This window comes from Doryrhamphus excisus, chromosome 7, assembly GCF_030265055.1.
Source record: "Doryrhamphus excisus isolate RoL2022-K1 chromosome 7, RoL_Dexc_1.0, whole genome shotgun sequence".
NCBI classification, from domain to species: domain Eukaryota; kingdom Metazoa; phylum Chordata; class Actinopteri; order Syngnathiformes; family Syngnathidae; genus Doryrhamphus; species Doryrhamphus excisus.
In genome coordinates, this window is record NC_080472.1 from 4,071,562 (window position 1) to 4,088,257 (window position 16,696).

Here is a 16,696-nt window from a genome sequence, read left to right on the forward strand (position 1 = left end):
GGTCCCAAATTTTTTCTGGTGGTTCGGGGTACCCTCTGGTCTATGACTGTGTGTATACATAGACTCTATAGCGCCACCAACTGGTGGAAATGTATATAGCCGTAACTTCCTTCCACATGGTCGGATCGTCTCTAAATTTTTTTTGGTCGGTCGGGTCACCCTCCACTCTTTGAATCTGCGTGTCCATAGACTCTATAGCGCCACCAACTGTTGGAAATGTATATCTGCCGTAACTTCCTCCCACATGGTCGGATCTGCCCGAATTTTTTTCTGGTGGTTCGGGTTACCCTTTGGTCTATGACAGTGTGTGTACATACGCTATAGCGCCACCAACTGGTGGAAATGTATATCAGCCGTAACTTCCTTCTGCACGGTCGGATCGGCACCTAATTTTTTCTGGTGGTTCGGGGTACCCTCCGGTCCGTTACCGTGTGGGCGCATAGACTGTATAGCGCCACCCACAGGCGGAAACGTATATCCGCCGCAAGTACCTACCGCATGGTCCAATCGTCGCAAATTTTTTTATGGCGGTTCGGGGCGCCGGACGGGACGTGACCGCGCACCAGCCTCGCCGCCGGCGTCGCCCCCTCCGGGCGGAAAATTGCAAGTGCCGTAACTCCCTTACCGCTTATCCCATCGTTGCGGTTTTTCGTACGGTGCGTCCGCGCGCCCGTCCGAACACGCGCGCGCCCTCGACCCGCGTGTACCCCCGACCCGCGCGTACCCCCGACCGCGTCGGGGTGCTCGAGCCCGCTCATCACTGCTTGCAGTTTTAATTATTATTATTATTATTATTATTATTATTATTATTCTGCCGATTCGACGGCCATTTTGAGGGCCTGAACATGCCCGAAAACTCACCAAATTTTGCAAGCGCGTCAGGTCTGCCGAAAATTTCGATCTGGTGGGGGTCCCGAAAACAATGTTCCAAAATTGACTCTCTAGCGCCACCTTTTATTTTTGAAAAAATTGGCCCCCGACACCAGTTTCACCTATCGTCACGAAACTTTGTGGAGACGTCTATCGTGACAGGACGGACCAAAAAGTCTCAAGAACCCATATTGTAAAACGAACAGGAAGTCGGCCATTTTGGATGGCGCCGGCCTTTTTCGGGCCAGAAGTTGGGGTCGTATCTCGACGAACTCCTCCTAGGGGGTTTGACCGAATGAGTCCGTTGTTGCATCAACGGACACTAGACGGCTGGCCGACGTTAAATTGCGAAGGATTTTGGGATATTCCATACGATGTGGGCGTGGCACGCCCCCAAATTTTGCCCTTTTTCATCTGCCCGGGCCTTGCACGCTGAGCGTAACTGTAGACGTGAATAACTTGCCTCCACATGGTCAGATCTTCATCATACTTGGTACATGTGATCATGGCCCCGCCCCGAAGGTCCCCGTAGGTCACTTCCTGATTTCGTCGCAGCGCCACCTATTGGCGACAGGCTAAAGGCGTGTCATCTACATGAGGCCTTTTCTGGCAGGAGATTCATCAGATGAACACCGAGGTCACAAGGTCACTGCCTGACAGCCTGGTGAAGCCTGTTGATGGACCATGATGCAGGAAAAGCGCACGTGGTGGGCGTGGCCTGGCGGCGAATGCTCAGGCCTCGCCGTTTACAAAGAAAGGGTCATCATTCGCCCGCAGAAGGTCGCATGTGCTTGAAAACTCATAAGGGGGGGCAGATTCCAGGCCTGAGGGCCCTGGTGGGGCCCCCATTTGAAACCAAGCCAAATTGACTCACTAGCGCCACCTACAAGTTTTAAAATAATTATCCCTCGCCTCCCGTTGCACGTATGGGCATGATTTTCGGAGGAGACATCACTCGTGACAGGACGCACAAAAAAGTCTCAAGAACCCATGTTCAAAAACCAACAGGAAGTCGGCCATTTTAGGTGGCGGCGGCCATTTGGGGGAGGATGTAGGGGTCGTATCTCGACGAACTCCTCCTAGGGGGTTTGACCGAATGAGTCCGTTGTAGCATCAACGGACACTAGACGGATGGCCCACGTTAAATTGCGAAGGATTTTGGGCTGCTACTTATGATGTGGGCGTGGCACGCCACCAAACTTTTACTTTAACCTTAACTTTTACCTTATCTGGCCCTGCCTGGTGTCTGGCCTTGCCTTGAAGCAATGTACATCAAAGTCAATACACAGTTTGACTGACAGACTGATGATGTCAGTTGATGGACTGTGATGTGTGTAAAGCACATGTGGTGGGCGTGGCCACGGCGAATGGTCAGCCTTCGCCATTGACCATCGAAGGCTCATATTTCGCCCGCAGAAGGTCACAGGCTGCTGAAATCTTACACGTAAGGTCAGAATCCAGGCCTGAGCGCCCTGGTGGTGCTCCCATGTGACACCAATCTAAATTGACACACTAGCGCCACCTAGAAGTTTCAAATCATTATCCCTCGCCACCCGTTGCACGTATCACTATGATTTTCGGTGGAGAAGTCTATCATGACAGGACGCACCTAACGCTCCAGAACCCATGTTCAAAACACAGCGCCACCAACTGGTGGAAATGTATATCTGCTGTAACTTCCTCACGCATGGTCGGATCGTCTCCTAATTTTTTGGGTGGGTTCGGTCACCCTCCAGTCTGTGACTGTGTGTGTATATGGACTCTATAGTGCCACCAACTGGTGGAAATGTATATCTGCCATAACTTCCTGATTCATGGTCAGATTGTCTTGAAATTTTTTTGGTGTGTTGGGTCAATCTCTGGTCTGTTATACTGTGTGTACATAGACTCTATAGCGCCACCAACTGGTGAAAATGTATATCTGCCGTCACTTCCTCCCACTTGGTCCGATCTGCCCAAATTTTTTTCTGGTGGTTTGGGGTACCCTTTGGTCTATGACTGTGTGTGTACATACACTATAGCGCCACCAACTGGTGGAAATGTATATCAGCTGTAACTTCCTTCCACATGGTCGCATCGGCCCCAAATTTTTTCTGGTGGTTTGGGGTACCCTCTGGTCTATGACTGTGTGTGTACATAGACTGTATAGCACCACCAACTGGTGGAAATTTATATCTGCCGTAACGTTCTCCCAGATGGTCGGATCTGCCCGAATTTTTTTCTGGTGGTTCGGGGTACCCTCTGGTCTATGACAGTGTGTGTACATACGCTATAGCGCCTCCAACTGGTGGATATGTATATCAGCTGTAACTTCCTTCCACATGGTCGGATCGGTCCCAAATTTTTTCTGGTGGTTCGGGGTACCCTCTGGTCGATGACTGTGTGTATACATAGACTCTATAGCGCCACCAACTGGTGGAAATGTATATAGCCGTAACTTCCTTCCACATGGTCGGATCGTCTCTAAATTTTTTTTGGTCGGTCGGGTCACCCTCCACTCTTTGAATCTGCGTGTCCATAGACTCTATAGCGCCACCAACCGGTGGAAATGCATATCTGCCGTAACTTCCTCCCACATGGTCGGATCTGCCCGAATTTTTTTCTGGTGGTTCGGGGTACCCTTTAGTCTATGACAGTGTGTGTACATACGCTATAGCGCCACCAACTGGTGGAAATGTATATCAGCCGTAACTTCCTTCCGCAGGGTCGGATCGGCACCTATATTTTTCTGGTGGTTCGGGGTACCCTCCGGTCCGTTACCGTGTGGGCGCATAGACTGTATAGCGCCACCGACAGGCGGAAACGTATATCCGCCGCAAGTACCTACCGCACGGTCCGATCGTCGCAAATTTTTTTATGGCGGTTCGGGGCGCCGGACCGGACGTGACCGCGCACCAGCCTCGCCGCCGGCGTCGCCCCCTCCGGGCGGAAAATTGCAAGTGCCGTAACTCCCTTACCGCTTATCCCATCGTTGCGGTTTTTCGTACGGTGTGTCCGCGCGCCCGTCCGAACACGCGCGCGCCCCCGACCCGCGTGTACCCCCGACCCGCGCGTACCCCCGACCGCGTCGGGGTGCTCGAGCCCGCTCATCACTGCTTGCAGTTTTAATTATTATTATTATTATTCACACAACCACATTTTTGGGTGTTAGCATGCTAATGTTACTATGCCAACATAATTATACTACCATTTTTAGCACTTATACAAAGACACAGCGCTCTTAAGTGTTAGCATGCTAACATTAGCATTGTTAGCATTCTTCAAGTCATCCAACCCCTTCCATGGTATGTTTTTAAAAAAATGTAAATATGTAGATAAAATAAGTGTAAATAAATAAATGTAATGGGAGGAAACTTTGACGCTTGGCGGAGGTCTGCTCTTTCCTGTCTCGTTTAGAAGGCTTTTCTATACTCCGAAAATATTCCGTTTATAAATAAGCAGTCCTGCTTTGCAGGAATTCAGTTGGGACCAATTAACCGTGATTGCCCCACGACCCTCATCAGGTTAAGCGGTACAGAAAATGCATGGATGGACGAGGTCTGCAGGAGTCGTGACTGAAGTCCATGTCAGCATTGTGACATCTCATTGTTGGAATGAATAATATCAAACTGGCAGAGGGTTGAAAAAGAGGAAATCGTTGTTGTGTGTGTGTGTGTGTGTGTGTGTGTGTTGAAGTGGAAGACTGTTTCCATTGATAAGAGTGCACAAACGTCCCACTGTGTTTGTGTTCCTTGATAGCAGCGTGAAGCTGGGACGCGGTCCTGTGGATAAGAATTGTATCGTTAAGAAAACGTTATTTTGCCTGTCGATGAGGGCACGCTGCTTTAAATACATGCTATATGATAGCTCAGGGGTCTCAAACACGCGGCCCGCGGTCCAAATGTGGCCCGCAGGACACTAGTTTGAGGCCCCCGCCTTGATATGAAAGTTTAATGTTAGTGCGGCCGCGCAAGTTTGATATGGATGCTGTATGGTATCATGTACCCAGAAAAAATTATTACGTTTCATTAATGTTCATGTTAAAGGTTAAATAACTGTTAATAGTTATCCTCCCTATCCGTGTGGAAGTGGTAAGTTTTTGGCTTTTTAAGTTTAAAGGACATAACTTGGAGGCTACCGTTTAGGTCGCTAGCTCTCTAGTTTGCGAGTTAGCATGTGTCCCAAGACCCTGCAGTTGCGCCCAGGTAAATTGAGTTTGAGACCCCTGTGCTAGCTGCTGTGGTATTTTATGCTTTGTTAAGAGTTGTTCTTTTTGTCACAGATGGAAGCCCCGCTTGCCGAGCGTCTGCGGGCGGCGTTGATTATCGCCATCCTGCTCCGCTCCACCGGTAAGGTCACCCTAGTCGCTAGTCACACCGAGGTACACATTAATATTGTTTCATCATACGCTAGCTTCAAGCGACCGGGACCTGAACTTCTGCGGCACCTGGCGTCACGGCAAACACCCGCTGAGCCTGAGGTTCGACATCGCCCCCGGCTGCGACGGCCTCTCCATATCGGCCGACGAGAAGTCTCTGGTCGTCAGCGGGCGCATGGCGGCTCAGTGTCGACGCTCCGGCGTGCATCACCTCGGTCCTGAAGCTCTCGGCACCCAAGAGGAGAGCAGCTTCTGCCTGCAGTGGGAGCCCCTGCAGGACCAGCTGAAGCTACAGGTAGATACATGATGATTTATTTTAATTTTTTTTTACTCATAATATTTTGACTTAATTCTCATCAAAATACAGCTATTTTTTGCCATTTTTTGACGTTTTTGCTTTTATGTTATATTTACCAACTATTACAACTTTCCTTCAATACATTTTTTTCTCGTAATTATAATATTTTTACTTCTCTTTTTCTACTTCTCACAACACTAAAGCTTTTTCCACAACCTAATTTTCCCTAATTTGTATTTTTGTTTTACTTTAAAAACAACATATTTTGTTTTTAATGTTTCAACAAAAATGACAAATTTTTCTCATAATATTATGAGTTTATTCCCGTTAACAAAAAGGTAACAATATTATTATTCAATACAATAATATTTTTTCTCTTACATTTTTCTCTTAATATTTTAACATTGTCTTTGTAAAATTGCTGCTGTTTTGTTTTGTTTTTTTCATTTTTGTGCAGATCCCAAAATAGATGTCAATTATTTTTTCATAGGTAGACACTATTATGATAGGTGGTAGCATGCTAATGTTTGCATAGTAGCATTTTTAGTCCTTTTCATAGGTAGACACTATTATGCTAGGTGGTAGCATGCTAATGTTTGCATGTTAGCATTTTTGCCATTTTCATGAATATGAATTTAAGCGGATACCAAAATAGATGTCAATTAATTGGTTGTCGGATTAATCGTCGATTAACTTTTGCAGCTCTCCATTATTGGCAGCATTTGGATCATCTGCCAGCTATTCCCCATATTAGCATGCTAGTATCGCTAGGCTAAATATGCGACTGTTGGAATGTTAGCATGCTAGTATTGCTAGCATGCTAACATTCACACAGTCGCATATTTAGCCTTTTTCATAGGTAGACACTATTATGCTTGGTGCTAGCTAATGTTTGCATGTTAGCATTTTTGCCATTTTCATGATTATGAATTTAAGCGGATACCAAAATAGATGTCAATTAATTGGTTGTCGGATTAATCGTCGATTAACTGTTGCGGCTCTCCATTATTGGCAGCATTTGGATCATCTGCCAGCTAGTTATCTTGTATTTTATCAGATGCTACTCCCACTGCATTTTGCCGAGTGAACGCAGCTACTGTCTGCGCCAGGAAGAAGTGTGCTATTGCTCAAACTGAAACAGAAGCGTGAGAGTTAGCTGAATGTCAGACATTGGTTTTTACACAATCTAACCACATTAAAACATATTTAGCATCTTGGAAGTGCCGCTTAGTCACTCGGAAGCCTGAAAAAGCAGCAGCGGCTGTCTTGGCCGCGCATTTTGACGTGTCAGTTCCTCAATCCACCGACTGATGAGCTGTAGTAGTTTCTAATCAGGAATGGCATGGAAGTGAAATCAACGTGGGGGGGGGGTTACGGTACGCCATCGTCAGGGTTCCTGATTAACTACGCAAACCAAGCGGAACCAAATTAGCTCCAGTCCCACAGGTTAATGACTTCCTTGTGTGCCAATGCCAGAATAATGTACTGTATGGGCTAACGTTACCTCGCTCTGTTCACTTCCACCTAGCCTAGCCTAGCCTAATCTGACCGAGCCTAACCTAGCCTAATCTAGCCTAACCTAATGTAATCTAATCTAGTCTAGACTAACCTAATATAATCTAGCCTAACCTAATCTAATCTAATTTAATCTACTCTAGTTTGACCTAACCTAATCTAATTTAATCTACTCTAGCCTGACCTAATCTAATCTAGTCTATCTTAATCTAATTTAATCTAATCTAGCCTGACCTAGCCTAACCTAATCTAGCCTAGCCTAGTCTAGTCTAGCCGAGCCTAACCTAATGTCATCTAATCTAGCCTAACCTAATCTAATTTAATCTAATCCAGCCTGACCTAATCTAATCTAGCCTAGCCTAATCTAATTTAATCTAATCTAACCTAATCTAGCCTAGCCTAGCCTAACCTAATGTAATCTAATCTAGCCTAACCTAGCCTAACCTAATCTAATTTAATCTAATCTAGCCTGACCTAATCTAGCCTAGCCTAATCTAATTTAATCTAATCTAGCCTGACCTCGCCTAACCTAATCTAATCTAGCCTAACCTAATCTAATCTAATTTAATCTAATATAGCCTAACCTAGCCTGACCTAATCTAATCTAGCCTAGCCTAATCTAATTTTATCTAATCTAGCCTGACCTAGCCTAACCTAATCTAGCCTAGCCTAGCCTAGCCTAGCCTAGCCTAGCCTTCCCCCCATTTTTGATTTAGATTCTTTTTATTTTTAAGTTTCCCCAATATTTCAACTTGGTCTTTATTATCCACTCAGACATCCCTGTGTGGAGTTTGCATGTTCTCCCCGGGTCCTTCGGTTTCCTCCCACATTCCAAAAACATACATGTTAGGTTCATTGTTAGGTTCATTGGTGCCTGAAGCCAGCTGGGATAGTCTCCATCATAGGTTGCCCACAGCCACGGCAGCCGACATCACGTGAGTTTTGTGCCGACTGTGTCGTCGCTCAGGTGGGAGGCAAGACCTTCACTCTTTGCTGGCCCAGCGGCATGCCGGAGTCCTGCTGCACTTACCTGTCCCACGGCCCCAACGCCCCCGAGGCCGCCTACGGCATCGCCCACGGGACCATCAGGGATGACGTCATCACCCGGAAAACGCTGACCGCCTACAATTTCACCGGAATCTCCGACCTGTGCGGTGAGATACGGGACACCAGTCAATGTCTTTAACATTTTTTATGACTGACCCCGCTTTTTTTTTTTTTTTTTTTTGCAGCAACCTTCTGTCCAGACGGGAACCATGGCCCCGCCCAAGTCAACGTGTAATTTCCTTTCGTTTTCACTGGCGCTAACAACGCCAGCGTGTGCTTTGTTTTAATAGCTGACTGAAGAAAACACATTTCACCCACTTGTCATCAGAGTTGCAGGAAATCACAGTTTGCCGCCAAAATGACCGTGCTGGGTGTGTGTTTATTTGTCTAGTTCTGGCCCGGCTGCCAACGCGGAGGCTCCCTGTGCAGCCCTCAGCGCTGAGGTGGACATGAAGGACGACTTTGGCGGCGTGGACATCAGCTCGCCAGTGAGTTGCACAAACTACTCTTAGAAAAAAGCCAGAAGGCGCTCTCACAGGCCATCACTGCCCTCTAGCGGCACGAGTCGGTATGACACGGCCTCTTTCCTGTCATAATGGCTCTTCACCTTGTCATTAAAAGGACATTGGAGGGGGTTTGTTTCAAAAGTGGATGAAAAGCAGGCTTTTTATGGCTTCACTGGTGTCGGCCTCCAGATTTAAGTGGCATGTAGACGCATGTTTGGTTGTCACTCACAATTATTGGAACGTTTTGTGCTTCCATTCCAAAGACTTTTTGCCTCCTACTGTATTTACAGTAGGTAAACAAGAAGAGCATCACAGTGTATTTAAATCACAATTTCTCTAATTACTAAATAGTTATCTTCATATTTGGGTTTTATGCACATATTTTGACATAATGTCGTCTTTACCTTCATTCATTCATTCATTTTCTACATTTGGATCATATTTTTGACCTATTTCTATTGTCTGTTGTACTTTGGTTCATTAATTACTTAATTATGCAACTTTATGAAATATTTTTGACATATTGCTATTGTGTTCAACAATTTGGCTAATTAATAATGTAATCTTGAATTTTACACATTTTTATTGTATTTTACATGTTATTAATATTTATATATTTTATATTAATAAAATGAGTAAAAATTGAAGATCTTCAATTTTACACATTTTACACAATTGTACACATTTTTATTGTATTTTACATTTTATTAATAATAAAAATAAAATAAAAAATGTGAAAATAAAAAATATATATTAAAAAATAAAAATATATAAATATTAATAATAATATAAAATATATAAATATTAATAACGTGTAAAATACAATTAAAATGTGTAAAATGTGTAAAATTTAAGATCTTCAATTTTGTACGCATTTTTATTGTATTTTATATTTTATTAATATAAAATATATAAATATTAATAAAATGTAAAATACAATAAAAATGTGTAAAATGTGTAAAATTGAAGATCTTCAATTTTCACACATTTCTATTGTATTTTACATTTTATTAATATTTATATATTTTATATAATTTATTATATAATTTATTATTTAATTTATTATATAATGTATTATATATTTTAAGATTACATTATTAATGTAATCTTCAATTTTACACATTTTTGTTGTATTTTACATTTTATTAATATTTATATATTTTTTATTTGTATTTTTTAAATTATTGTTTTAACATTTCAGTTTGTGTAATTAACGTCATATTCACATTTGCGTGTTTTTTTTAATATTTTTGACACACTTCTATGACAGACTACAATTTGCTTCGTTAATGAGATTTCTACATATTTATTTTTTTATTATTTTAACATATGTTATAAGTTTGTATAATTAATTTATAATCTTCATATTTTTATTTTTTATCATATTTGTGATATATTGCTATCCTATGCTACAATTGCTACAATTTGGTTAGTTAATGTCTTCATATTTTTATTATTTTAACATATGTTTTATAATGTAATGTATAATTCATGACTTCTTATACAAATAATATTCACATTTGGAATTAGAATCATTTGTTTTATTAATTGATGATGTCCTGTTTGTATTTGCATTTTTTTATTGTATTTTTTTCAATTAGTTTTCATGAATAAATCACAATACATCATATTTTATGAATATTTTCCAGGTAGTGGAAGGGGAGCCCCCCGAGCTGGCGACCTCCATCCACCTCCCCCCGGCCCTAAAACAGGCTGCAAAGACAGACAGCAAGGTGGTCTACACCTTCTTCAGGAACAACTCCCTCTTCCAGGTGAGCTTTTCCTTCCACGCGGCCGTAGAGCTCGTCCCGCTTTGACACGTTCCTTGACCCGTCGCCCATCCGCCACCTTGGGGATGTTTGCCTTCCAGGAGGGCCTGAAGGAGGTCAGGATCCTGGACGATGTGGTGGAAATCTCCATTGAGAATGAGGTCATCAAGGACCTGCCCGAGCCCATCAGGATTGGCTTCCATCACGACGTCGTCCCCGTAAGTTCCTTTCTCGGGTCGTGGTGAGACACGGGTGTCCTAAGTGCGGCCTTGCGGCTCGTTTTTTTTTATCGGCCCTGGTAGATGGTAACGTTACAGATGAATGAGAAAGTCAGAAAAGGATGAAAATAATAAAACGTTCCAAATGAGCACAGTAAGAAACGTGATCTCTCCCATCAAATGTTCTCGTGAAAAATGTTCTTCCCTCAGCTGAGAAAGAAGATACTAGATAGCGTTACTTTGGTCACAACACAAAGCCTTCAACTTCGACTTCCTTCCCATCTCCTTTTCCAGAAAACACATTCAAGGTCGTGTGTCTCGTGGGACGCCAGGAAAGGTTTGACAAACCTCCCTACGCTCCTCATGCTCCATTGGCATGCTACTACATGCTACGCACATGCTACTACGCACATGCTACACACATGCTACTACGTACATGCTACTAAACACATGCTACTACACACATGCTACTATGTACATGCTACGCACATGCTACACACATGCTACTACGCACATGCTACTAAACACATGCTACTAAACACATGCTACTAAACACATGCTACGCACATGCTACTACACATATGCTACTACGTACATGCTACACACATGCTACACACATGCTACTAAACACATGCTACCACATACATGCTACACACATGCCACTACATACATGCTACACACATGCTACTACATACATGCTACACACATGCTACTAAACATATGCTACACACATGCTACTACACACATGCTGCTACACACATGCTACTACATACATGCTACACAACACATGCTACACTCATGCTACAACATACATGCTACACACATGCTACTATGTACAAGCTACACACATGCTACTACATACATGCTACTAAACATATGCTACACACATGCTACACATATTCATAGCCATGCAGCCGCGAAGCTTCAGCTACCATTACTTCACTGCTTCATAATAATACTTTATATGCAGTACAAGTGAATTTGAATTTAGTGCTGTTTTTATGTATATATATATACAGTAAATATACAGTATATACTGTAATGTTCTACTTTTTATTGAATTTTCACATTTTTAAATAGATGTTATTTCATATTTTATGTATGTGTTTTCTATAATGTACAGCGTTAATATACAATATACATCCATTATCATAATGGTGTTTTATGCTCACCTATTTGGGATTTTTTTGTAAATAAAATGTATTTAGAGTAGAGTAGTTTTTTATTCTATTATATATTATTTTACATTACATTGTTTTTTGTGTATTTTTTTGTACAATACCAAAGTTCATCCCGTGACTGTGTGTGTGTATGTGTGTGTGTGTGTGTGTTGCAATGTTGTGTAGATCCCATGAAGGTGACCTGGTCGGTGGCGGGATGTAAGACACAGCAGAGAGGATCCAAACATACGGAATGTTTATGTGACCATCTCACCTACTTCACCGTGTTGGTGGTGAGACCTGCTGACATCAACATACGCCACATATACAATACTTATACCAGGGGTCTCGAACTCAATTTACCTGGGGGCCACTTAAAAAATTACATTTAATAAACTTCTGATGTGCAGAGGGCCCAATTTTTTTTTTCCTGTTTTGTTTTAATTGAATTTTATTAAAAAAAAATTTTTTTTGGGGGGATTGGGTATGCTGAGGGTCAATTTAATAAAAAAAAAATAAAACCACTAGACACAAAATGGCCCCGGGACCACACTTTGTACACCGGTGCCCTCACTTTTTTTGCAGTCGATTATTTCCGCTTTTGCGGGGGCCTCAAACTAGTGTACTGGGGGCCGCGTGTTTGAGACCCCTGACTTATACACTACATATGCAGTACATACGGTACATTACGCAGTACATACAGTGAGAAGTATTTGATCCCCTGCTGATTGTGTCCATACCGTCTGTGTGTGTGTTCCACACCAGCAAGTGAAACCTGGACCGGTGCGCCACCTGCTGGCCCTGACGGCCATCACGTCTCTTGGCTGCGCCGTGTCGGTCATCAGCTGCATCGCTCTCATCGTCTTCCTCTGCAGGAGAAGGTTTTTTTCCGTTTTTTTTTTAAACCGGAAAACGTGAAAAAGAAATACTTCTCCAGCTAGACTCTCCTTCCACCCCCGCCCCCTCAACAGGCGAGCCAAGGATCCGTCCACGCCGATCCACCTGGGCTTGGCCGTGTCCCTCACCTTCCTCAACCTGCTCTTCTTCTTCACGGGGGTCCTGGCAAACGCGGGCGGACACGATCTCTGCGTCCTGGCGGCGGCCGGTCTCCACTACGCCCTGCTCAGCTCCTTCTGCTGGATGGGAATTGAAGTTTTCCACACCTTCTGGCTGGTCTACGTGGTCTTCAGACCCTCGCCGAACATCTGTGTGTGGAACCTGCTTGGTTTTGGTGAGTGACTCGACTCACGGACGCTTTGGAGATCACGCTTCTTATGAATGAAAAGGCTTGAAAACCACTTTAAATAATATATTTCGTTTTGTTGCACCGTGAGTAAGTAGTATGTTGTCCTATTCGATGACCATACAGATGGTTTTCAATCACATTTTGGGGGTATTTTTATTTTTTAAATAATATTTTAAAAATAATTTTATAATAATTAAATAACTTTAATATATTTTGTTTTGTTGCACTGTGAGTAATTAGTATGTTGTCCTATTTGATGACGATGTACATACAGATGGTCTTCATTCACATTTTGGGGGTATTTTTATTTTTTAAATAATATTTAAAAAATATTTTTTATAATAATTAAATAACTTTAATATATTTCATTTTTGTTGCACCGTGAGTAAGTAGTATGTTGTCCTATTCGATGACCATGTATATACAGATGGCCTTCATTCACATTTTGGGGGGATTTTTATTTTTTAAATAATATTTAAAAAATATTTTTTATAATAATTAAATAACTTTAATATATTTCGTTTTGTTGCACCGTGAGTAATATTTGGGGTGTTTTTATTTTTTAAATAACATTTAAAAAATATTTTTTATAATAATTAAATCACTTTAATATATTTTGTTTTGTTGCACTGTGAGTAATTAGTATGTTGTCCTATTTGATGATGATGTACATACAGATGGTCTTCATTCACATTTTGGGGGTATTTTTATTTTTAAATAATATTTAAATAGTCCTCCCCGCGGTGCCCGTGGTGGTCCTGGTTGCCATGGGAGATATTTACGGCCTGAGGGAGGTGGCGTCAAGTGAGGATGAAGACAATCCCTTCCTGATGTAAGCGTTATTTCACTCCCAACAAATCCAGAGTACGAGTTCTACCAAGTACTTTGCGAAGTACACGTGTGTTTGCAGGTGCTGGATGAAGAAGAACCACCAGGCTCTGCTGGCTCACTACTTGACCAACCTGACCTTCTTAGCCGTCCTGGTGTCTGCCGGCCTGGTGATGCTCTTCCTGGTCTACAGGGAGATCCGCCCCCGGGACGAATGGCGGAAGAGCCGCGTGGCCTTCTTCAGCATCTGGGGCCTCAGCTGTCTCTACGGGACCACCTGGGGTCTCACCTTCCTGGACTTTGGACCCTTCTCGGACTTTGTTCTCTTCCTGTCCTGCATCCTCAACTCCTTCCAAGGTATTTGTCACCCGACGTCGGTCACACGCCCAGATGTTCTGATCCGAGGTTTTGCTATATTTAGTCGTTACGCTGCACGGCGGTCATGAGACAAGCTAGTGTGTGTCGTTCATTGTATCCACGCGGGAGTCTTTCATCGAGGCGCTGGGAGGAAGTGGCGCCTTTGACGGCAAACTGCGTACTTCCCCTCGCGTGCTTTGCTTCATGACAGCAGACAGGAGCATCAGTAGCATCTGTAGCATTAGTAGCAACTGTAACAACTGCAGCATCTGTAGCATCTGTAGCATTAGTAGCAACTGTAGCATTAGTAGCAACTGTAGCATCAGTAGCAACTGTAGCATTAGTAGCAACTGTAGCATCTGTAGCATCAGTAGCATCTGTAGCAACTGTAGCATCCGTAGCAACTGTAGCATTAGTAGCATCTATAGCATCAGTAGCATCTGTAGCAACTGTGGCATCAGTCACATCTGTAGCATCTGTAGCATCAATAGCATCTGTAGCATCAGTAGCATCTGTAGCAACTGTAGCATCTGCAGCATCAGTAGCATCAGTAGCAACTGTAGCATCAGTAGCATCTATAGCATCAGTAGCAACTGTAGCATCAGTAGCAACTGTAGAATCTGTAGCAACTGTAGCATCTGCAGCATCAGTAGCATTAGTAGCATCTATAGCATCAGTAGCATCTGTAGCAACTGTGGCATCAGTCGCATCTGTAGCATCTGTAGCATCAATAGCAACTGCAGCATCTGCAGCATCAGTAGCAACTGTAGCATCAGTAGCATCTATAGCATCAGTAGCAACTGTAGCATCAGTAGCAACTGTAGCATCTGTAGCAACTGTAGAATCTGTAGCAACTGTAGCATCAGTAGCATCTGCAGCATCAGTAGCATCTGCAGCATCTGTAGCATCTATAGCATCAGTAGCAACTGTAGCATCAGTAGCAACTGTAGCATCAGTAGCAACTGTAGCATCTGTAGCAACTGTAGAATCTGTAGCAACTGTAGCATCAGTAGCATCTGCAGCATCTGTAGCATCTATAGCATCAGTAGCAACTGTAGCATCAGTAGCAACTGTAGGGGTGTTATTTCAGGTCTGGAGGTCTCTAATAATGTAAAAAACTGTATTTAGAAGTTAGTAAAATAGGAATTTTCCACCCGCTTGACAGACGAGCAGCAGGCTTCACTACACGTCTTAAAAAATGTAACCTAGCGCCATGTTGCCGTTGAGACGCGAGCGTGCCGTTGGCTCTGTAGCATGACGCGGCGATGCTAACGCGTGCTGGCGGCGTGTGTGTGTGTGTGTGCTGTGGTCAGGCTTCCTGCTGATGCTGCGCTTCTGCGTGCTGGACTGGATGCGTAAACACCAGGCCAGAAGGAAGGAGTCGCCCGCCAAGGTCCGCCACGTGCCCGCCTCGCCGTCCACCATCAGCCAAGAACCCCTGGAGCCGCTTTGTTCCGGTTCTTGACCCTTCCCGCCTCACCAGCGTTGACTCAGGTAAAGCCTTCACGCAGGCCCGGAGCCTGTATGTCTGTCTAGATCTACAACACCTAGACTGGCTGTAGTTGTCGAAGGGAACCTTTTTTTTTTTTTTTTTTAAACTCAGAGCAAAATGAAGCTTTATTTGTAGACGGGGGACAATGAACGGTTCCTGCACTGATTTCCTGTTTCCTGTTGGATCTTAGCTAACCTCGGAACTCGGGTTGTGTACGGTTGTAGCACTTTAGATTTTTCTATGTCTTCTATGTCTATTTTTTGCTTGTCGACTTCAGCTTTACAGATGCCACGTGCCTGATGAATTGGGGCACGGCGTTTATTACAGTGGAGGCCACTATTTGAGGAAATACGCTAAGCACAAATTTTTATTTTTTTTTTTACATTCGGGCGCCCAAAAAGGGAACTTTATTTTGAAAGTACCATTTGTTCCAATGGCCGTTTCACATTTCACGTTACGCAAAACAACGCAGGGCGTTGGAGGTCATCTGATCTGTTTTGGAGAAAAAGACACATTTATCTGGTATCATGTGGCCAACATGATGTATTTTGTAAGTAGTACTTTGTAAGTAGTACTTTGTCATATTGTTTTTTTTATTTTCTTTCCCGTATGAGTGAATGTGAATGGTTAGAAACTGTGACGTTTGCACTACTTGTGTCTTCTGTGCTGTGTTGTATTACTTGTTGATTGTAAATAAACAAAAAATTAAAAAAAAAAAACACTTTTGTCAGCGTTTCATTGGACGGGTGGGTCCTGTGAGCCCGCCTCCTTCTATGACAGCCAATCAACTTCTTTCCCTTCTGCTCTGCTTCTTATGTGTGGGATTTTTTTTTTTATCTTGTTTTATTTTATTTTTGTCTACAGTATCAAATGTATAAGAAATGCCAGCTTCCCCAAAAACTTTAGAATATATTACAGTATATTTTTTGTTTTTACAATTTATATATTATTGTATGTTGTTTTTTGTATTATTGTATTATTATTATTTTTATTATTGTTATTGTATGTATTTTTGAGGATTTTTACCTTTTAA

At 42.9% G+C, this 16,696-nt stretch overlaps 1 protein-coding gene across 3 annotated transcripts in view; it reads left to right on the top strand.

The window, feature by feature from the left end:
- adgrg1 (adhesion G protein-coupled receptor G1) overlaps positions 1 to 16,344 on the top strand; it is a 33,983-nt gene extending 17,639 nt beyond the window's left edge. For 2 of the 3 annotated variants that reach the window (XM_058078837.1, XM_058078836.1), the window contains exons 2-15: positions 5,132 to 5,198; positions 5,263 to 5,522; positions 8,008 to 8,194; positions 8,273 to 8,318; positions 8,479 to 8,575; positions 10,243 to 10,365; positions 10,464 to 10,580; positions 10,875 to 10,917; positions 11,927 to 12,033; positions 12,506 to 12,621; positions 12,712 to 12,971; positions 13,719 to 13,818; positions 13,897 to 14,171; positions 15,485 to 16,344. In XM_058078837.1, the coding sequence (XP_057934820.1) occupies positions 5,132 to 5,198; positions 5,263 to 5,522; positions 8,008 to 8,194; positions 8,273 to 8,318; positions 8,479 to 8,575; positions 10,243 to 10,365; positions 10,464 to 10,580; positions 10,875 to 10,917; positions 11,927 to 12,033; positions 12,506 to 12,621; positions 12,712 to 12,971; positions 13,719 to 13,818; positions 13,897 to 14,171; positions 15,485 to 15,636 (1,950 nt within the window). In that variant the 3' untranslated portion in view covers positions 15,637 to 16,344. The remainder of the gene's footprint in view (positions 1 to 5,131; positions 5,199 to 5,262; positions 5,523 to 8,007; positions 8,195 to 8,272; positions 8,319 to 8,478; positions 8,576 to 10,242; positions 10,366 to 10,463; positions 10,581 to 10,874; positions 10,918 to 11,926; positions 12,034 to 12,505; positions 12,622 to 12,711; positions 12,972 to 13,718; positions 13,819 to 13,896; positions 14,172 to 15,484) is intronic. The other variant, XM_058078838.1, reaches the window with a different exon arrangement.
- The last annotated feature ends 352 nt before the right edge of the window (positions 16,345 to 16,696 follow it).